The sequence below is a fragment of the Fopius arisanus genome, unplaced genomic scaffold (genome assembly GCF_000806365.1).
Source record: "Fopius arisanus strain USDA-PBARC FA_bdor unplaced genomic scaffold, ASM80636v1 scaffold00203, whole genome shotgun sequence".
Classification (NCBI taxonomy): Eukaryota; Metazoa; Arthropoda; class Insecta; order Hymenoptera; family Braconidae; genus Fopius; species Fopius arisanus.
In genome coordinates, this window is record NW_011887942.1 from 110,938 (window position 1) to 127,756 (window position 16,819).

The 16,819-nt window shown below is 33.5% G+C and overlaps 1 protein-coding gene across 3 annotated transcripts in view; it reads right to left on the reverse strand.

Moving 5' to 3' along the window:
• Hakai (E3 ubiquitin-protein ligase Hakai) overlaps window positions 1-16,624 on the reverse strand; it is a 72,805-nt gene extending 56,181 nt beyond the window's left edge. Inside the window, exons 1-3 of one of the 3 annotated variants that reach the window (XM_011314714.1) lie at window positions 16,481-16,624; window positions 16,127-16,249; window positions 15,170-15,487 (exon numbers count right to left, since the gene is read on the reverse strand). In XM_011314714.1, coding sequence (XP_011313016.1) covers window positions 15,170-15,487; window positions 16,127-16,243 — 435 coding nt within the window. In that variant the 5' untranslated portion in view covers window positions 16,244-16,249; window positions 16,481-16,624. Of the gene's footprint in view, window positions 1-15,169; window positions 15,488-16,126; window positions 16,250-16,472 lie in introns of all 3 variants that reach the window. The other 2 variants (XM_011314711.1, XM_011314715.1) reach the window with 2 other exon arrangements.
• Between the last annotated feature and the right edge of the window lie 195 nt (window positions 16,625-16,819).

The window sequence follows — 16,819 nt, forward strand, 5'->3', positions numbered from 1 at the left end:
AAAAAATACTAACATGGCCGTGTCACCATCCTCAAAATTGTTCATCTCCTCAGTTGAAGTGAATTGATACTGCTCTGATGTCATTTTGTCACTTCGATTAAATTTGATAAGGAAAATTTTTTACTGCATGCGTGTTAGTGGGCTTCTTCAATAAACCGGAAATACAATTGGGAATGAAAGATCTTATGGAATCATTCGATATTCAGATTTATAAGATCGCTGGTAGGTGGCATAATTGACATGACATTAACAATTTTAGCAGGTAGATGGCATAATTAGCATCCTCTGGTGTTTTTTTAATTTTGATGAATGTGTACAAACATTTTTCATGTATAAAACAGGTCAGAAGATTCATTAATGATTTGAAATATTATAAATAATAAAACATTTATACTTACAGTGTATTATCCATATAAAAACTGGTAAAGTAGAGATTAAATTGTTTGACACATCATTTTTTATTTGTCACTGTACTTTCGATAATATAATTAATATGTAATTAAATTAATGAAATCAATTAATTTATAACCCGGCTGTTGTGATAACAAATTTTATGAGTAACTTGTTTCATTTCCATTTTCTAACTAATTTTTCATTTTCTACTAATTAACTCATCCTTCTACTTGATTTATTTGATACTTGAAATTCAAATTTTGCCGCTGTCAATGTATCTACCAATTACGAATAAGTGTTACGGAATTTCGATATGTTCGATTCGATTCGAGATTTGAGGTGTATGTCCATTTTATAAAAGGATATAATATTTCGCGTAGCCGCAAGTGAGTTGGCCTTACCCCCCACCCTCGAGTTATTAGTCAAAAGGTCCGGATTATTTTTTGTGTTAATATTGTGTTATGAGATCAGAATACAGATAGTCCATTCATAAATCCCTCCGAGTAATCATTTCAAACCCCCCCCTTTTTATTATTTCAGGTCCTCCCGTAAGTTATAATCAATGTCCCAAATTTTTCACAATATCGTAAATTCCCCAATATCGTGTCTTCGCCGGGAATTATTATATTTTAATTCCCCAGCCAAGGTCACACAATTTATATTCCATGTGGAACTTGAAGGTCAACCCGACCAAGAGCGAGTCCATTCTCTTCCGCAATACTTCCTGTCATCTCTCATCAAAAAAGAAGAAAAGCACTAAAGAATTTGAAATTAAAATTGAGAATTCAGTCTCAAATGAAATAACACCCATCCCTAATAAAGATCTAGTCAAATACTTTGGTGTACACCTAGATTACTTAGTGAGATGTGCAAAACACACTGATTTGCCAATTGAAAAAGCCCGAAAAAGATATAAAGCCTTAGGGCATTTATTCCACAACAGATTTATCAACAAAAGAGCCAGAATAATCTGTTATTTGCTTTTGATCAAACCATTGCTTACGTATGCTTCGGAATTCTTATGGAATATGGGTCTCCCAAACGGAAAAATTGAGAGTATTCGAACGAAACTGTCTCAGGTCGTCACTATTTCTACATAGATCTTTGCATTCTAATTTTAGAAAAAGGGTAAGTAATAAAATCCTTTACGACAAAGCTCAACTACCAAGAATTGATATCTTTATTCTACGCTTAGCTAGAAATTATTATAATAAAATCAAAGAAATTTCTAATAAGACGATTAATGCTCTAACAGAGTTCCCAATTGATGAAGCTGTAGACGGAGCCATATATGGTCATGTAAAACCACAATATTTTACGTATTATGATAAGATCGGATTGTTTCAAGATGAATCGAACAAACCGATCTTATATCATGTTCGAAGACACATGAACAATAAAAAAATCCTCATCGATAATTTTAAGACGCAGAAACTCTTATATGCTAGAGATATACCTAACTATGATTTCGAAGACTTCTCAAGAGTCCAAAACAAATTCTGGTGGCTGAACGAGAACGACGAGTACATGAAAAAGTTAAAAAACCGTTATTTAGCTTTTGTGCAAAAGAATAAAATCAATAACTCTAGCAGAAGACAGAGAAGATCCCACAGGAATAATTTCCGTCCACCTTAGGACTTCGAATTACAATCAGGTAGTTAGTAAGAGAAAAATATTTACTAATATTTGATTCCCTACACTGAGAAAAAAAATTTCTCGCATTTAGTAAATCTGTGTTTTTGCGACAGAAACGGCTTCACACAACTAAATTTTCGTTTAAATCATACTCTTTGGTTTTGGTTCAAAGATTTTTTTTTCACATTTGCACCTGAATGAATATCAATTCAAACGATGAAAAATTTAGTTTGAATTGAAGAAAGAACTTCTTGCCGGAAATGTATCGTAGTAATGAATGTTTAAGAATATATTCCTCATAAACCCAATAAATATTCTATTGCATCTATGAATTCGTCTTTAAATCAAAGAGATATTCTTTTGTAACATATCGTGACACTGATTAATTGGATATTTACATATTTAATTTTGAGGGGATATCACGGTTTTAGAACTATAAAATTTTTATTTCATTCGAGAAAATGACTTTCGATTCGATCTCCAAATTGAATGGTCCAATTTATTGAATCTTTGCCTCAATTTTTCATTTCTTAAACAAAGAAAAATTTTTTTTTCATTCGTTCGATTCCGCTGAACAAAGTGAATGGCTTCAATACTGCTGTCATTGCGGCGAATATTTGCCATTGATTGCTACAATGCCGTCAAATTTTTTGGTTACAGCAGTATACTATTCAGTGGATTATATTTGCGTCCACATAAAATCGCTGATCAACATTTAATGTGAATCGGAACGGATTCTGTGCTAATCGATTTACAATTGCATGAATATATTTTGTGTTGTGCTGAAAATATTCTGATAGTGAATCTGAATCATATCAAACTAAGTGTTATAATAAACATGTAAGTATCACACCGATATTTTTATTAATTTATTCATCTGTTTTACACATTGATTCAATTTCTAATATTATTGAAAACTCCATTCCAGTGCTCATGGTTTTTATTTTCAGCGAAAACAAAAGTCGATTACAGCGATTTTTCAATTCTCTGGTGAAAACACAATCTTTTCCGTTTGACAGCCGAAAAATTAAAAGGAAGATCATTTCTCCGAATTTCGCGTGTTGAAAGGGTATCGCCCGAAATTTATCGTTTCTCCCTTGACTCCTAGTAGCAGTACAACGTGAGGACTTCGGAAGGCATCGATCATTGTAAATTCTGTGGGTGAACAATTATAACGGAAAAGCAACATTCGGAGATGAATGTTAATAACGCAAAGATCACGAATTAACGTGCTCCACAACTACAGATAAAAAATTAGATAGATTTTTGTTCACAGGGTGAGTGAATTTCGTTGAATTTTTTTGTGATTTATATTGAAAGACAATGGACACACAGAAAGGTGTTAATTTGATCATCCCGTCCGGTTCACTCAATCCCTACGAGACGCACCTCACCTCGCAAGACCACACACCATCATCGCCACAATGAGTGATTTACTCGCCGCTATCCTTCTGTAGATATTCCAATATTGAATATAAAATATAATCACTCGCTAATCATGTCACCAGTGATAGCACTGGGGGAGGAGGGCTCAGGAATCTCAGGGACAATTGAGGGACCCACACGACACTATATCGGTATATTTATTTTTCCGCCTTTATTGTTTCTTTCACTCACATTTATTCCACGGGCTTTGGCAGTGTATTGAAGGGCAAAACTTGGTTAATATAACAAGAGTCATTTTTTTTTTATATTTATTAATGGGGGGGGGGGGGCGGTTATTCCAGACATTAACCTTCAATTATGCGCTCAAAACATAATCTTTCCATTTAATAGCCGAAAACTTAAAAAGGATAATTCGACCACATTTGAAGTAATCATCTCCTCGCAACAGCGAGCGTTCTCATGGCAGATACAACTATTGCAAATTTTTAAGAGTAAGTGTAATAGATTAATTTATTCCTACTAGAATTGGAAACAACAGATTAAAATTCAAATGGAGCCTTAAATGAAAATTACTGTCTCGTATATCGTAATCGATGAATTATTTCTCGACACTGAAATCGACTAGAAGAGTTACCTGAATCATTCACGAAATTACAACAGAATATTTTCATTTTGCGCCTAATGCGCAACAACGCGCCTAACGCCGGATTAATAAAGAAATAACAATTTTACTTTTCCTTGGTTATTTTTGCACAGAAAGTTAAATATATGATACTATTATAAGCTAGAATTGTTAGGCAAATTGTAATATTATTTTTTATATATAAACTAGTAAAAAAACAGCATTCATGTATTGCTAGTAAAACAAAATCATAATTTTCCTTCTATGAAAAATAAGCCAACTTTACTCCCTTTATGGCCAGCGACAGAAAATACATGAAATAATAATTTTCTTTGAACATTTAACAACATTGATTTTAACAATTTTCATTTTTTTCAATTTTCATGAATTTTCCTGGGAAAATGGAGCGGAAATTTCATTTAGAATTTGTTACCGATGCATCCATGAATCTGTTGACCGTCATTATCGCCTCTTACTTCTTTTTCAGGTGAAGGTATTAATCCATTAACATTACAAATTTTAGCTTCGGAAGAATTGGAGCCAATTAACACGTGGGAGATGGAGGATATGTCGAAATCATCCTCAGTAGTAATAATTATAATTTAATCGATCAAAAATGCCCAAACAAATTCAATAGAAGATTCAAGTGCTTAATGTTGAGGAAATTGCATGGAATATTTATTTTAACTTGTCCTTGCCTCCTTAATCCAAGGGACTTTTTTTTTAGAAAATATTGAACTGCTTTTCGAGAAACAGCGACAACTTTACTTTTTTGTGTAAAATAAATTTGATTATTTTTATAAAATTATAACAAAAACTGTGAAAAAAATTGGAGTCATAGTTACCGGATTATTTTTCTCAGCTTAATGTTGGTCAATTTGCATGCAATATTCTGGGAAAAAATATTCAAACATAAACTTGATTCTCGATATTTTACAAGAATTGGATGGGAGGTTTGTGGAATTTTTAATAGATAGTATCAATAAAAGGATAATCATAGAAAACCGCTTTTAACTGATAAATGCAATTTCTTCAAAACCATTATATGTATTCCAATAGAATTTCCTAGCGGGTATGCTCTGAATTTGTTTTTAACTGAGTTTGAAGCGACTATATTCCCTGAAATATTCTGCTTTAACAGGATAATTCCAGACCATCGGCGTCCTAGCCAGTGAATAATGAGGACGATTCTAGGAATGTCAAAAATCAGAACGATTTTGATCGATTTCGTCTAGAAAGGCAGTGTGGATATGTTGGAAAGGCCTTACTTTTTCAGTTTTTCTCAATCAAAAGAGGATTAATTGCGGATATTCACGGGAAGGAAGTCCTTAATCATTACGAAAAAACTGAGGAATTTGTTAAACCTACATAGGCACGCAACAAGATTGCTGACATAGTTGTTAAAGCTGCTGTGAAGGAGTTGAAAAAGTATTTTTTTTTTCGTTGTTACTATTTCTAATGAATTAAATATTTATGATTAGTAACTCGAATTCCCCTCTTCGTTTTCCCAATAGACTTGCTAAGGAGTGTTTGGAGATCCTGGCAAATTTGCTATATTTTACCTGTCCCTGGAAATAAAAAATTGGGCCGAAAACCCGTAGGCCCCAGAGGCAAAATTGCCAATCAATATAGAAATTTAATCTCTAACTTAAGAGCTTCGAAGAGATAGAAGAATAGTGTGAGGGTAGTGGAAGGAGAATAAGTCGAAACAACAGGTAATTACAGTAATAATAATTGAATGAATTGAGTCTGAAGGTTATAGTGATACATAACTAGAGTTAATTATTACCATGTTCAGTGCTATATAATTTAATGATTATCTTAATAATCCATGGCAGTCAAATAAAATGACTAAGGTTTTTTTACAAATTTGGATTAAGAAATCTGAAACTTATAGCTGACAATCCTGAGAGGCAAAAGCAGAGACAGTGGTTACAGCAGAATTCTGAGCCCTGGGACCGCGTTCAAACATACTGGGACACACTCAAGAGGGAACGTGACTCACATGCAACTAAAGCTGGTGATAGTGTTAATCGTTTCATTGAAAACTGGCCAATATTAAAAAACCCAAGAGGCTTCGAACCTGACGCTCAGCCGACACGTGAGCAATGGGATTTATTCATGAGCGGTATCAATGCGATTCGCTCTATTAAAACTCGAGATGAGAGCGTGAAAAATTGGGTCGAACTTCTTGATCATCCAGACACAAATGAGAATAATCGAGTGGCGATTCAGCTACACATGCTTGCTCATCACATTCCTCCTCAACAAAAGGTGTCTAGAAGCTAGAAACCATCCATCCCCGATTGTCAGGAGAGTCTCCTCGTCCAGGCTTCGGTATGTATGGTTAAATATTTTAATACATGATTTTAAAAATCGTATTTTGATTTTTCATCTGAATATTTAATCAGTGTTCCTTAGAAGGTTATTTTGAAAGAATAATTATCTAAAAATTTACGTCAGGAAATGCTATTGTTATTACTAAAATTATCGGTAAAAAACCAAAACTATTCCGCTATCCTAATTTCAAAACCTCAAAGTTAGACCATAATGGAATTAACGAAAAAATTAGATCAATTACTGAACTGGAGGAAAAATGTATTAGTAGAATACGATCGTAGAGCAATTGAATGTTCTGTTCTTATTCAATTAACTTCTCTATGTTTCTAAAAGTGTTAAAACTCATGAGACAGAAACAGAGACGAAGCGGAAAAATTTTTCGATTTTCTACAATTCATTTTTGAAGATTTGGTATGGAATTTCTCCTCTTTAATTTGGAAGGTACGTGGAATCGCGAAGTTGCGTGAATTTTTCCAGTCATGGTCTCAAAAAATTAGACAAATGACAGTTCCATTGAAATATTAGGGAATCATTTCCTTTAAAATTCGTAATTATGGAAAAATCCTTGAAATCTGTCATTTTTGTTGAGTCATTCCATTAAAATTAATAAAAGCCGGGAAAATTCAGAAATTTTTGCGTGAAAATTAATAAAAATCGGAGAAATTGAAGCAATGACATCTTGGCATTTCTAATTCTTTGAAATTTCAGATGAATTTGGAAGTTATCATGTTTCACTGGATATTCACGGGTATTGGGGAATTTCCATTCTTCATGCACTGAAAAATTAGAATTGTCCTTGAATTTTCAGGGGACAATAAAAATGCATGAAGTTTTTCACCTCACAAAAAATCATCAATTGCACTTTATTACAGACTGAGAAGGCTATCGAGAAGACACTTCAGGGCAAAGTAAATGTTGCTAAATTTCATAAACAGCACATGAAACCATGTATTCTGGTGGTTGGAGGTACTATTGGAGCTGTTACTGATGTATACGTCTGCCTTGGTGGCGTGAGATACAAAGTGCTAAGTGTTTCGCAGACACTGGATATTGTTTTTAAGGCATTTATGGTTTGCAACGTTCATTTTCCTGTGGAAAGCCAGCACCTTTAGAATATTATCAAGGTAACTGTGTACAAAATGTCTTCTCAACAAGATGCAATAGTTTCAGAAGTGCTAACCGATCTTACTCAATATCAATCCAAGAAAGGCACATTCGTGGAAGCACCCGACATGGAAAGCAACAGTCATTCAACAGAGGAGCAGCAAGACGAAGTACCACTCGAGATGGACACTGCATAGTATGCAATCGGAGTTTGTACTTATATATTTTTATTTGATGCTGAATAGGTAAAATTATTTCTTGTTAATCGTCAACAATAGTTCCTTGACAAATTTAATTTACTAGCGTATATGGCGCGCTATGCGCGCCAAATCGTCCACGTATGGGGTGTTATCATTGGAGTATATATATTTATATTCACGGTTATTTCCAATGTGATATATACATGTATAGAATTTAAAAAAAAATGAAAAAAGTCTAAAAATTTATATAAAAAAAATAATTTAAAATTTAATAAATTTGATAATTTAATTTAATTTATTTTTATAAATTATATTAAATTTATAAGCGGCGACAGTAGCCACGCGGGCGGTGTGTGACTCCGGCGATCACCCAAGCTAAGCAACGCTCAGTTGGGTTAGTACTTGGATGGGTGCCCGCTTAGTCACACCCATCGGCGTGTAGACTGCCGCCGTCAGGCACGGGTGCGGAGAGCTGGTGTGTTCACCGAGTCAGTGTGACTGATGAACACAGCAGAATCCCCGCAGTACCGGCCGGCTGCGCTACTGAGGTTTTACATGGTTTCCCTCAGTACACGCCAAATGGGCGCAGTACAGAAAGTCGGCCCATGCTACCGCAAAAATAATGAGAGGATAGTAGGAGAGGCTAAAGGCTAAGACGAAGGGGCGCCTATCAAACCATGGTAACAATGGTAATAGGAAAAGGAAAAATGTAAAAATAAAATAAAAATATTAAATATTATGATATTAAAAAAAATTAATATATATATATAATTACATATATTATATATTATATATATTATATATATATATATTATATTATATAGTTATAATTTGATATGCATAGCGCCAAAAAAAGCTGACAAAAAACGTTACATGCTTTTTTTTAAAAGGGATAAAATGCTTTCTTCCTTTTACATTTTTACTGAAGGAAATAAGGATTAAGAAACTTGACAGCAACAATGAAAACATGAAAAAAGATATCAAGATTATTAAACATGTTTTCACTTCTTGGATTTTACAAGAAAGTCATTTTTTAAAGAAAAATTGAGATTGATATTTTTCCTATTTTTCATAACAAGCACATGCTATTATATTTGGGGATGTTCGATCGTTAGCATGGATACAAGGAAAGCCACCATATTTGCATGTCCTTTATGTCCCGAGAAACTGACAAAACCAAAATTACTCATATTGCAGATAAATTGTTTTCATCAATCGACTCACGGAAGATTTTATTGTCCCCATTTAAGCTGCGATTAGTCGTTTAGCACCATTTACAGTTATATTTCACATGTCCAAAAAAATCATGTGTCAGTTGATGAACTTATTGAGGACGAATCTAGGTTGGGTGCCAACCGACCGGTAAAAAAGTAAAAGTCGGAGAAATTAAAGAGCAACCTCACTCTAGTACCAATAGCAATGAATCGCGAATTTTGCTGGAATTAAGTCGGCAGTCAAACGTAGAATCATTCCCGGAGGTTATAGAATAGAATTGTCCAGAAAAGTACATGTCTTTGGATCTACCCAAGAATTTCGATATGAATACAATAAATTCAGCAATGACTAAAAATTCCCTCAGTTTTTTTTTACATGGAGTGCAACAGAAGTACACCCACATAGCTGCCACATTAGCCATGAAATTAAATGCTAATAGTCAATTGAACAAAGCAACCGCGCATGAAGTTTGGAGCCTTATCAATGATTATCAAAAACAAACCATTCAGACAATTCGGCAAGCTCATCAGGTCACGAGCTGTTCAGAAAAATCCCAGTCCCCTATGGGAAAAACAACGATTGAGTTTGTTTCAATGAAGGCAGTATTAAAAAAAGTTTTGGAATGTACTCAGGTGTACCATTCCATAACCAAAATAATTGGTGAATGTGAAAGTACAACTGATCCCGTGATTTCATCGATGCTTCAATGTGATGTATGGAAACAAATTAAATTACGGTTTAAAGACAAACAAATAATTCCGTTAAACGTGTTCTCTGATGCATATGAGTCTAATAATCCGTTGGGAAGTCACCAGGGCATAAAAAAACTCAATGGAGTGTACTATAGCATAAGTTTTCTTCCACCTCAAGTCGCCAGTAAATTACAAAATTTATTTCTAACCCAAATACATCGTGAAACAGACTATGGACAATTTGGGAATAAATTTATATATGCTCGTTTACTCAAAGAATTGGAAGATTTAGCTGACGAAGGTATTATTTTGAATATTGATGGAAACGAAGAGAGCGTGTATTTTGTAGTGGCAAGAATTCTGGGAGACAACTTGGGTTTGAATGCACTTCTTGGGTTTCAAAAAAGTTTCAGCGCAAAATATTTTTATAGAATTTGCGAAGCCGATAAAAACATGACACAAACTCAAGTCTCTGAAAAAAAAACATTATTACGAACAAAACGAAAATATCAAAAAGATCGAGTCAATGGTACACATGGAATAAGGGATGAATGTATTTTCAACTCAGTAATAGGTCACGTTTGTGATATATCAACGGTTGATCCCACACACGACATTAATGAGGGTATAGCTCGCTATGAGATGGGTCACATACTGAATCATTTGATTTTTATTAAAAAATATTTATCTATCAATGATTTAAATAATCAACTGTCGAATTTGAATGTGGATTTGTCTAATGGAATCAATCTTCCTCCACCTATATCAAAAAAGCAAGTAAAAAATAGATTTATTTCTGTTGCGGCATCCGAAATTCCTTTTCTCATTCAGCATCTGGGTATACTTATAGGTGACTATGTGCCCAAAGGCGATAAGGGAACTGTATAAAATGTTCAGTTAGATGTATTGCATTATTATGGGTCCTAATTTCACGGAAGAATTGTGGAAGTTTTTAAAAAAATTGATTACTAAGCATCACAAATTATATTTGGAATTATTTGGCAAATTGAAGTCTAAACATCATTTTTTACTCCATCATATACATGCCATGAGAAAATTGGGCCCCCTATGTTACATCACAACAATACGTTACGAGGGAAAACATAAAGAATTCAAGAATACAGCAAATATGCTGACGACTAGTGTTAATGAGCCTCGTACGCTAGCTCAAAAACATCAACTTCAGTTAGCTTATCAATTTAATAGGAACAAATCATTTGAGAATGAGATCACGTTTGGGAAAAAGTACGAACATTATCTAACATCACTTGAAGGTCTCGAATTTTTCATACATGCTCTTCCCGAAGGAATCCAAGAGAACATTCAGGCCCTATCGTGGATTAAATATGGTGGTACAACATATAAAGAAGACATTGCAATAGTTTTAAAATCGGAGAATACTCTGCCAACTTTCGCGATAATTAAGTATCTTTTCGAGATTGATGAAAACATATATTTTGTCCTTCGTGAGTTACAAACTGTTAAAATAAACGAACATCTTCAAGTATATGAAATCAATCATACTAATAATTGGCATATGTTAACGAGAGCGCATTTGGCTAGTAACATTGCGCATCATGTTTTTTCTTTATCGTGCGCAAAAATTGTTATTCCGTGCATGTGACTCCCTCATTGTATTTTTAGTTTGATCCGAAGATTAAGCATAATCTTCATTTATCGCAAATTGCTCGACGATATAAGTTTTCATGGGTCGCATTTGTTTCTCCTTTTTTAAAAGCTTGATGTCATGCACAGTCAACTAACTGAATGCCAATTTTTTCGTCTGGAATATTCTGCTACTTTTTTCAGGGATAATCAGTATCAGTAAGCTCTTTCTATTTTTCAATTTATATCCTCAATTCCATTAATTATAAGTCTAACGTTCCAATTAAGTTTAATTTATCTTAGTGTCATTGTGAGTTAATTATTAATCACCAAAAAGTCAAGTGATGAAAAGAAAAATTATATGTATTGACAAATTTCACGAATAAAATGAATGACAACAACATTTCACACTATACTATATATTCTGTCGTCCTGAATAGATGTAAGACAGATTCAACAAAAATTCGTGAATAAAATGAATAAAACCAACATTTCACTCTAATATCTATTTTTTCGTCTATAGCAAATGTAACTCCGATTGAATGACTATAATTTTATCTCAAAGTATATAATGTCTGAGCCTAATCACATAAATCATTATGTTGAGCCGAATAAGGTTTGAAACGATTTGAAAGGATTACATTTTTTTCAAAGTTTTTAACATTAAAAAATTTTGAAGTATGGACTAAAACTATGGAGAAATTAAAATCAAGAAAGAAACTGTTTAAACTACGATCAAATATTTGAAATGATTCGAAATCGATTATGGTGAAATATGAAATATTTTTGTGTAGTGTTATTTTGATTTGCTTCAATTCGTCATGGTTTTAAATATAGTTTAACTTGTTTTGGTTTTAGCGAAAAAATTATCCATTGCTATTTCGTTTGTATTTAGTAGGATAATAACGAATAATCAATTCCGATTATAATGCACTTGACTTAAAAATAATTATCATTGTATAAAATTGAGTTTTTCTTGTGAATGGAGAGGGTTCATTTCGTCCAAAAAAGATGCAACTCGATGTGATAATTGATATATGAGAATATTATAGATATAGATTTGTATATATCGAAAAATAGGTAGTACCAAAAAGAGAACTTATGATATTGATCTAATCTTTTATCAATCGAAAATATTAAAATCAAATCGATATTTGTGTTTTGCAATACACATTTCTTTTGCGACTATTCATGTCGATAAACGACTTGAATCAATCGTAAAATTTCTATTTTTTAGAATTTTTTTTCTCAGTGTATAGTCACTCTCTCATTAATTTGTTTTTACTTATTTTTTAAATTTACTTGTCGCTCTTCACGAATTATTAAGAATATTCTCTCTGTGTTCAAAATATATGTGATTAATTGGTGAATATTTATGCAAAAGGAGAACGCTGAGAAAAATGTCAAACTTGGTTTTTTCCGTAGTTGAAATCAGTGGTAAGACGGCGTTTCTTCCTTTCTCACGGGATAAAGATAGTAGAAATTGAGGATCTCCACAATTTCAGAGGGAGAAAGGGGTCTCAATCAATAATCGTGAAAAAGTTCCGAATAACTCCCCATAAGAATTCGGCTTCATTGGGGTTTAATGCAACTCTCTTTCTTCGTCGGAGATTGTGGAAATTCCCAATTTTTCCGATCTTTATCCCTAGAGTAAAAGGGCAAAACGGATTTATCCTGGACTTTATTGATTTATTCATTTGATTTTTTCCCCAAAAAATGACGGGATAAATTGAGAATCGCATCAATCCTCAAAAAATCCGGGACATTTTGGAGACTTATTCGGAACTTTTTAAAGATAATTATTAATACAGATCCTTTTTTTTCCACCGAAATTGAAGAAATTCCCAATTCATTCTGAAATTGACTTTATGTTAAGACCCGGTTGGAGTATCTGATTATCATATAGATAGTCTCTTTTATCTGAAACTTTGGTGCAGTCCTGTATGGAGCAAAGCTGTATCACATAAATGCATGTAGACTGAAAAAAAAGTAAAAAAAAAAATATAGAGTCCGTGCTTTTGTATTAAAATGGGAGGATAATTGTACAAAAGCACACGTTGGAAATATCTAATTTGATGGAGCAGAGGGGAGACGGGGACGACAAAAGAAAATATCTTCCTATTCGGTTCGTGGGGCATTATTTCACAAAGTTGTTCGCTGAAGAATTATTAAATATTTTAAAAATTTCTTTAGTTATAATTTTCTTACCTGATTATTGGCAGATGTCTTCGAATTAGGTTAAAAAAATGGAGGTGGCGATCAGCTGTCACTTCAGCCATAGTGCGAAGGAGGGGCGGAGGAGAAGTATGCTGAATGTAAATTGTTCCGTACGCAGCACATGGGGCATATGTATAGCATTTTCTTCTCGGAAAAATGTTTAATTATTTTTTAGATTTTTTCAGCCATAATTTCGTTACCTCATGATTGGCAGATGTTACCGAATTAGATAGCGAAAAATTGAGGTGGCGATCAGCTGTCAATTTAGTGGACGAGATGAGGAGGGGTACAAGAAGTAGGATGAACGCATACGGAAATTATTTTTTTCAAAACATTTGAACATCAAAATTAAACTGCAACGTTCATCCTAGTTCTTGTAGCCCCCTCATCACACCCACTAAATTGACAGCTCATCGCCACCTCAATTTTTCTATACTTAATTCGGAGACATCTGCCAATTATGAGGTAAGGACATTATGAGTAGAAAAATCTAAAAAATATTTAATAATTTGTCAGGGAACAACGTTGTGAAATAATGCTCCACCGATCGCCCAGGAAGATATTTTCGTCCCCCCCACTTTTGCTACGTCAAAACAGGCATTTCCAACTTGCGCTTTTGTCCAATTATTCTCGGATTTTAATGAAAAAGCGCGGACTCTATATTTTTTATGTTTTTTTTTAATTTTTCTTCAGCTTGCATGCATTTATATGATGCACGAGGTAAACAACACAAAAAAAAACTATCTTTAGGAGATAACGAGATAATCCAACCGGGCCTCCGGAATTGACGCATTCCACAAAGCTTATCACACGTTTTCTGTAATTGATTTTATTGAAGCTGAAGTGTGCCTACTTAATCATTTTATAACTTTGAACTTCACAGTTAACTTACTGCATAATTTTCCAAACTGCTCTCTGAAATTCTTTTGGTTTTCTAGTAATTCCAGGGTACCAAATTTTTGCACTCAAAAACTAAACCACTAAGAAGACCTCACTCGAAATTTCCTCAGAGATCAATTATATAGGGATACATCGATTGTACAAACTCTATCGAGGTCTCATTACTATTTTCATAGCAACTATTGAATGTGATGGAATATAACGCATTTTGATAAATTTTCGTTCGTTTTGTGCGCATAACTAAAAAACTGGTGAGCAGGTCAATTGAGTAAACTAATCAGTTCTACGTTACGTCAAAACGTATTGATTGACAAATAACATTTCAAATTGCTTCATCTGTTCAAATCATACGATTGGAAAAAAATTGACACACTCACACGTATTTGGAAATTCATCAGGGTGATTATGGACGTCGAGAAATACGAAGAAAAGTTATTACAATAACTTTCTCCTTTTGAGTTGGAATGTTAAATCTTCATTTATTAAAAAGGGGATCTAAATTTATAACCCGTGCCGTGTCTTATAGCAATTGTCTAAACTAGATTTAAGGCCATGAAAAATCACGTTTTGGGTCATATGGACTAAATATTCAGTCATATTCAGTTTCTGATAGTTTCTGTACAAAAATCGATCTGCACTTCGATAGACACAGATTTAGACATCAGACATCAATCATGTGTGGCATGGTAGCAGAGAAATTAATACATTGTCGCATCGGTTCACATGCTTCTATAAAACATTTCAACAGTATAGTGCCAATTATATATTACCGACATTCTTTCTACAGATGTAAACAAAAATTATAACTAAATGAATGAACCGATTCGCGTTTAAGAGATAAAATAATATATTTAACATACCATGCGTCCGTAAATGAGAATAGGTTTGAGGCACTTGTCGCAGCAGTGAATCATTGGGTTGAGAACTTTTTCACCAATAAGATTGACCCGATGGTCCCACCGGAGTCTCAACATCGGTTCTGGGGGTCCCCGATTAATGGTCGTAAAGGTGGGAGCTTCTAATTGAGAAATATCAGCCTCTAAATCGAATTGATGGTCAGAAATAACCTGATGTTGTACATTTTCAGAATCATCTTTCCTACTACAGGTGTTATCAGTATTATCAATCTGGTTCTCGTCTCGATGTTCAACATTATCTTCCTCATCACTTTCAATTATCTGTTAACAAAAAAATGCTGATATTAGAATGGTTGATATTTCGATTCACATCAGTTATTCAATTTTTACAATTAAGACGTGTGGGCTTCTGACGATAATGGTCCAAGCCATGAAACATTACAGTACTATTGGAGCTTAAAAGTAAAATGGGTTAACAAATCGTGGAAAGTTACTTAATGTGCAGTAAAACTAATCAACGATTCTATTTTCTATTATTGAATAATATTTCAAGAGAATTGACACTAATTCCATTTATGAACTATTATTGATAATGATAAATTTGAATATTATCGGATATAACCTAGTTTCGAGTTATTATAGGAAAGAAGGTTAACCACTTCAAGAACTAGAAGAGAATAGTTGAAGAATCATCGACAACAATAATTTATGAATTTTTTTGCTGTGACTATTTTACGCCATTGCTCAGAATATCTAAACATAGAACTATTAAAAAATATCGAATGTGCTTGGCTCTATATTGTTTTTTTGGGTATACAAATTATGAATTGTTATTGTAGTTAAGTAAATTGTGATGACTGTTATCATTTTTCAAAGACGGTGCGGTAAGTAAACTGTGCTGTCTGTTCTGGCCTACTTCAGATCCACTAAAATAAAGGATAAAGTCAGTCTCAATAATACCTTAAATAACACTACCTTGACAGTTTTTCTTGCACGACCTCTGACTTTAGCCCTAGTTCGGCCACGACCTCTTCCTCGAGTTCGTCCTCTCATTTTTTTGCAATTACCTTCATCCATCTAGTTCTGCAATAAATAACAAAGAACGATAAATTTTCTCATGCAGCTGTACTCGATAATAAAAATCCATCATCTGTTTCGAGAATCCCTGATTTTTGGAATTATTACATCACAATAATGTCATCACAATAAGGAATTGATGATATCATCCACAAGGAAAAAGTGAGTTTACTGGAGATCTAATCACATAATACAGCTATTAATAAATCTGTTAATATAATTGAATTACCAAAAAACCTTTTTAGAAATATATGGATCCTTTCCTTTTTTCCCAATAAAAAAAAGATTCACCCGTGAAAACTGTCATGGCGTAGTCCCATTGATCACGTGATCATAGTTTATGCTCATCGCCATGTTGAATATGGCGGCACACATTCTCCGGTGAGTTTTGGGCAGTGCATGGCGGACTCGGTGACTGGTAGTTGGCACCACATAATTGAAAATTCATTAGTTTTTTTATTTAGATCAATAGTAGGACCTTTGTACATCATTGTAATACAATTAAAAAATTTTGTAGACCCTTCATTATTTTTTAATTAATTAAACAAAATAATGATGGGAAGTTAGCACCCCACC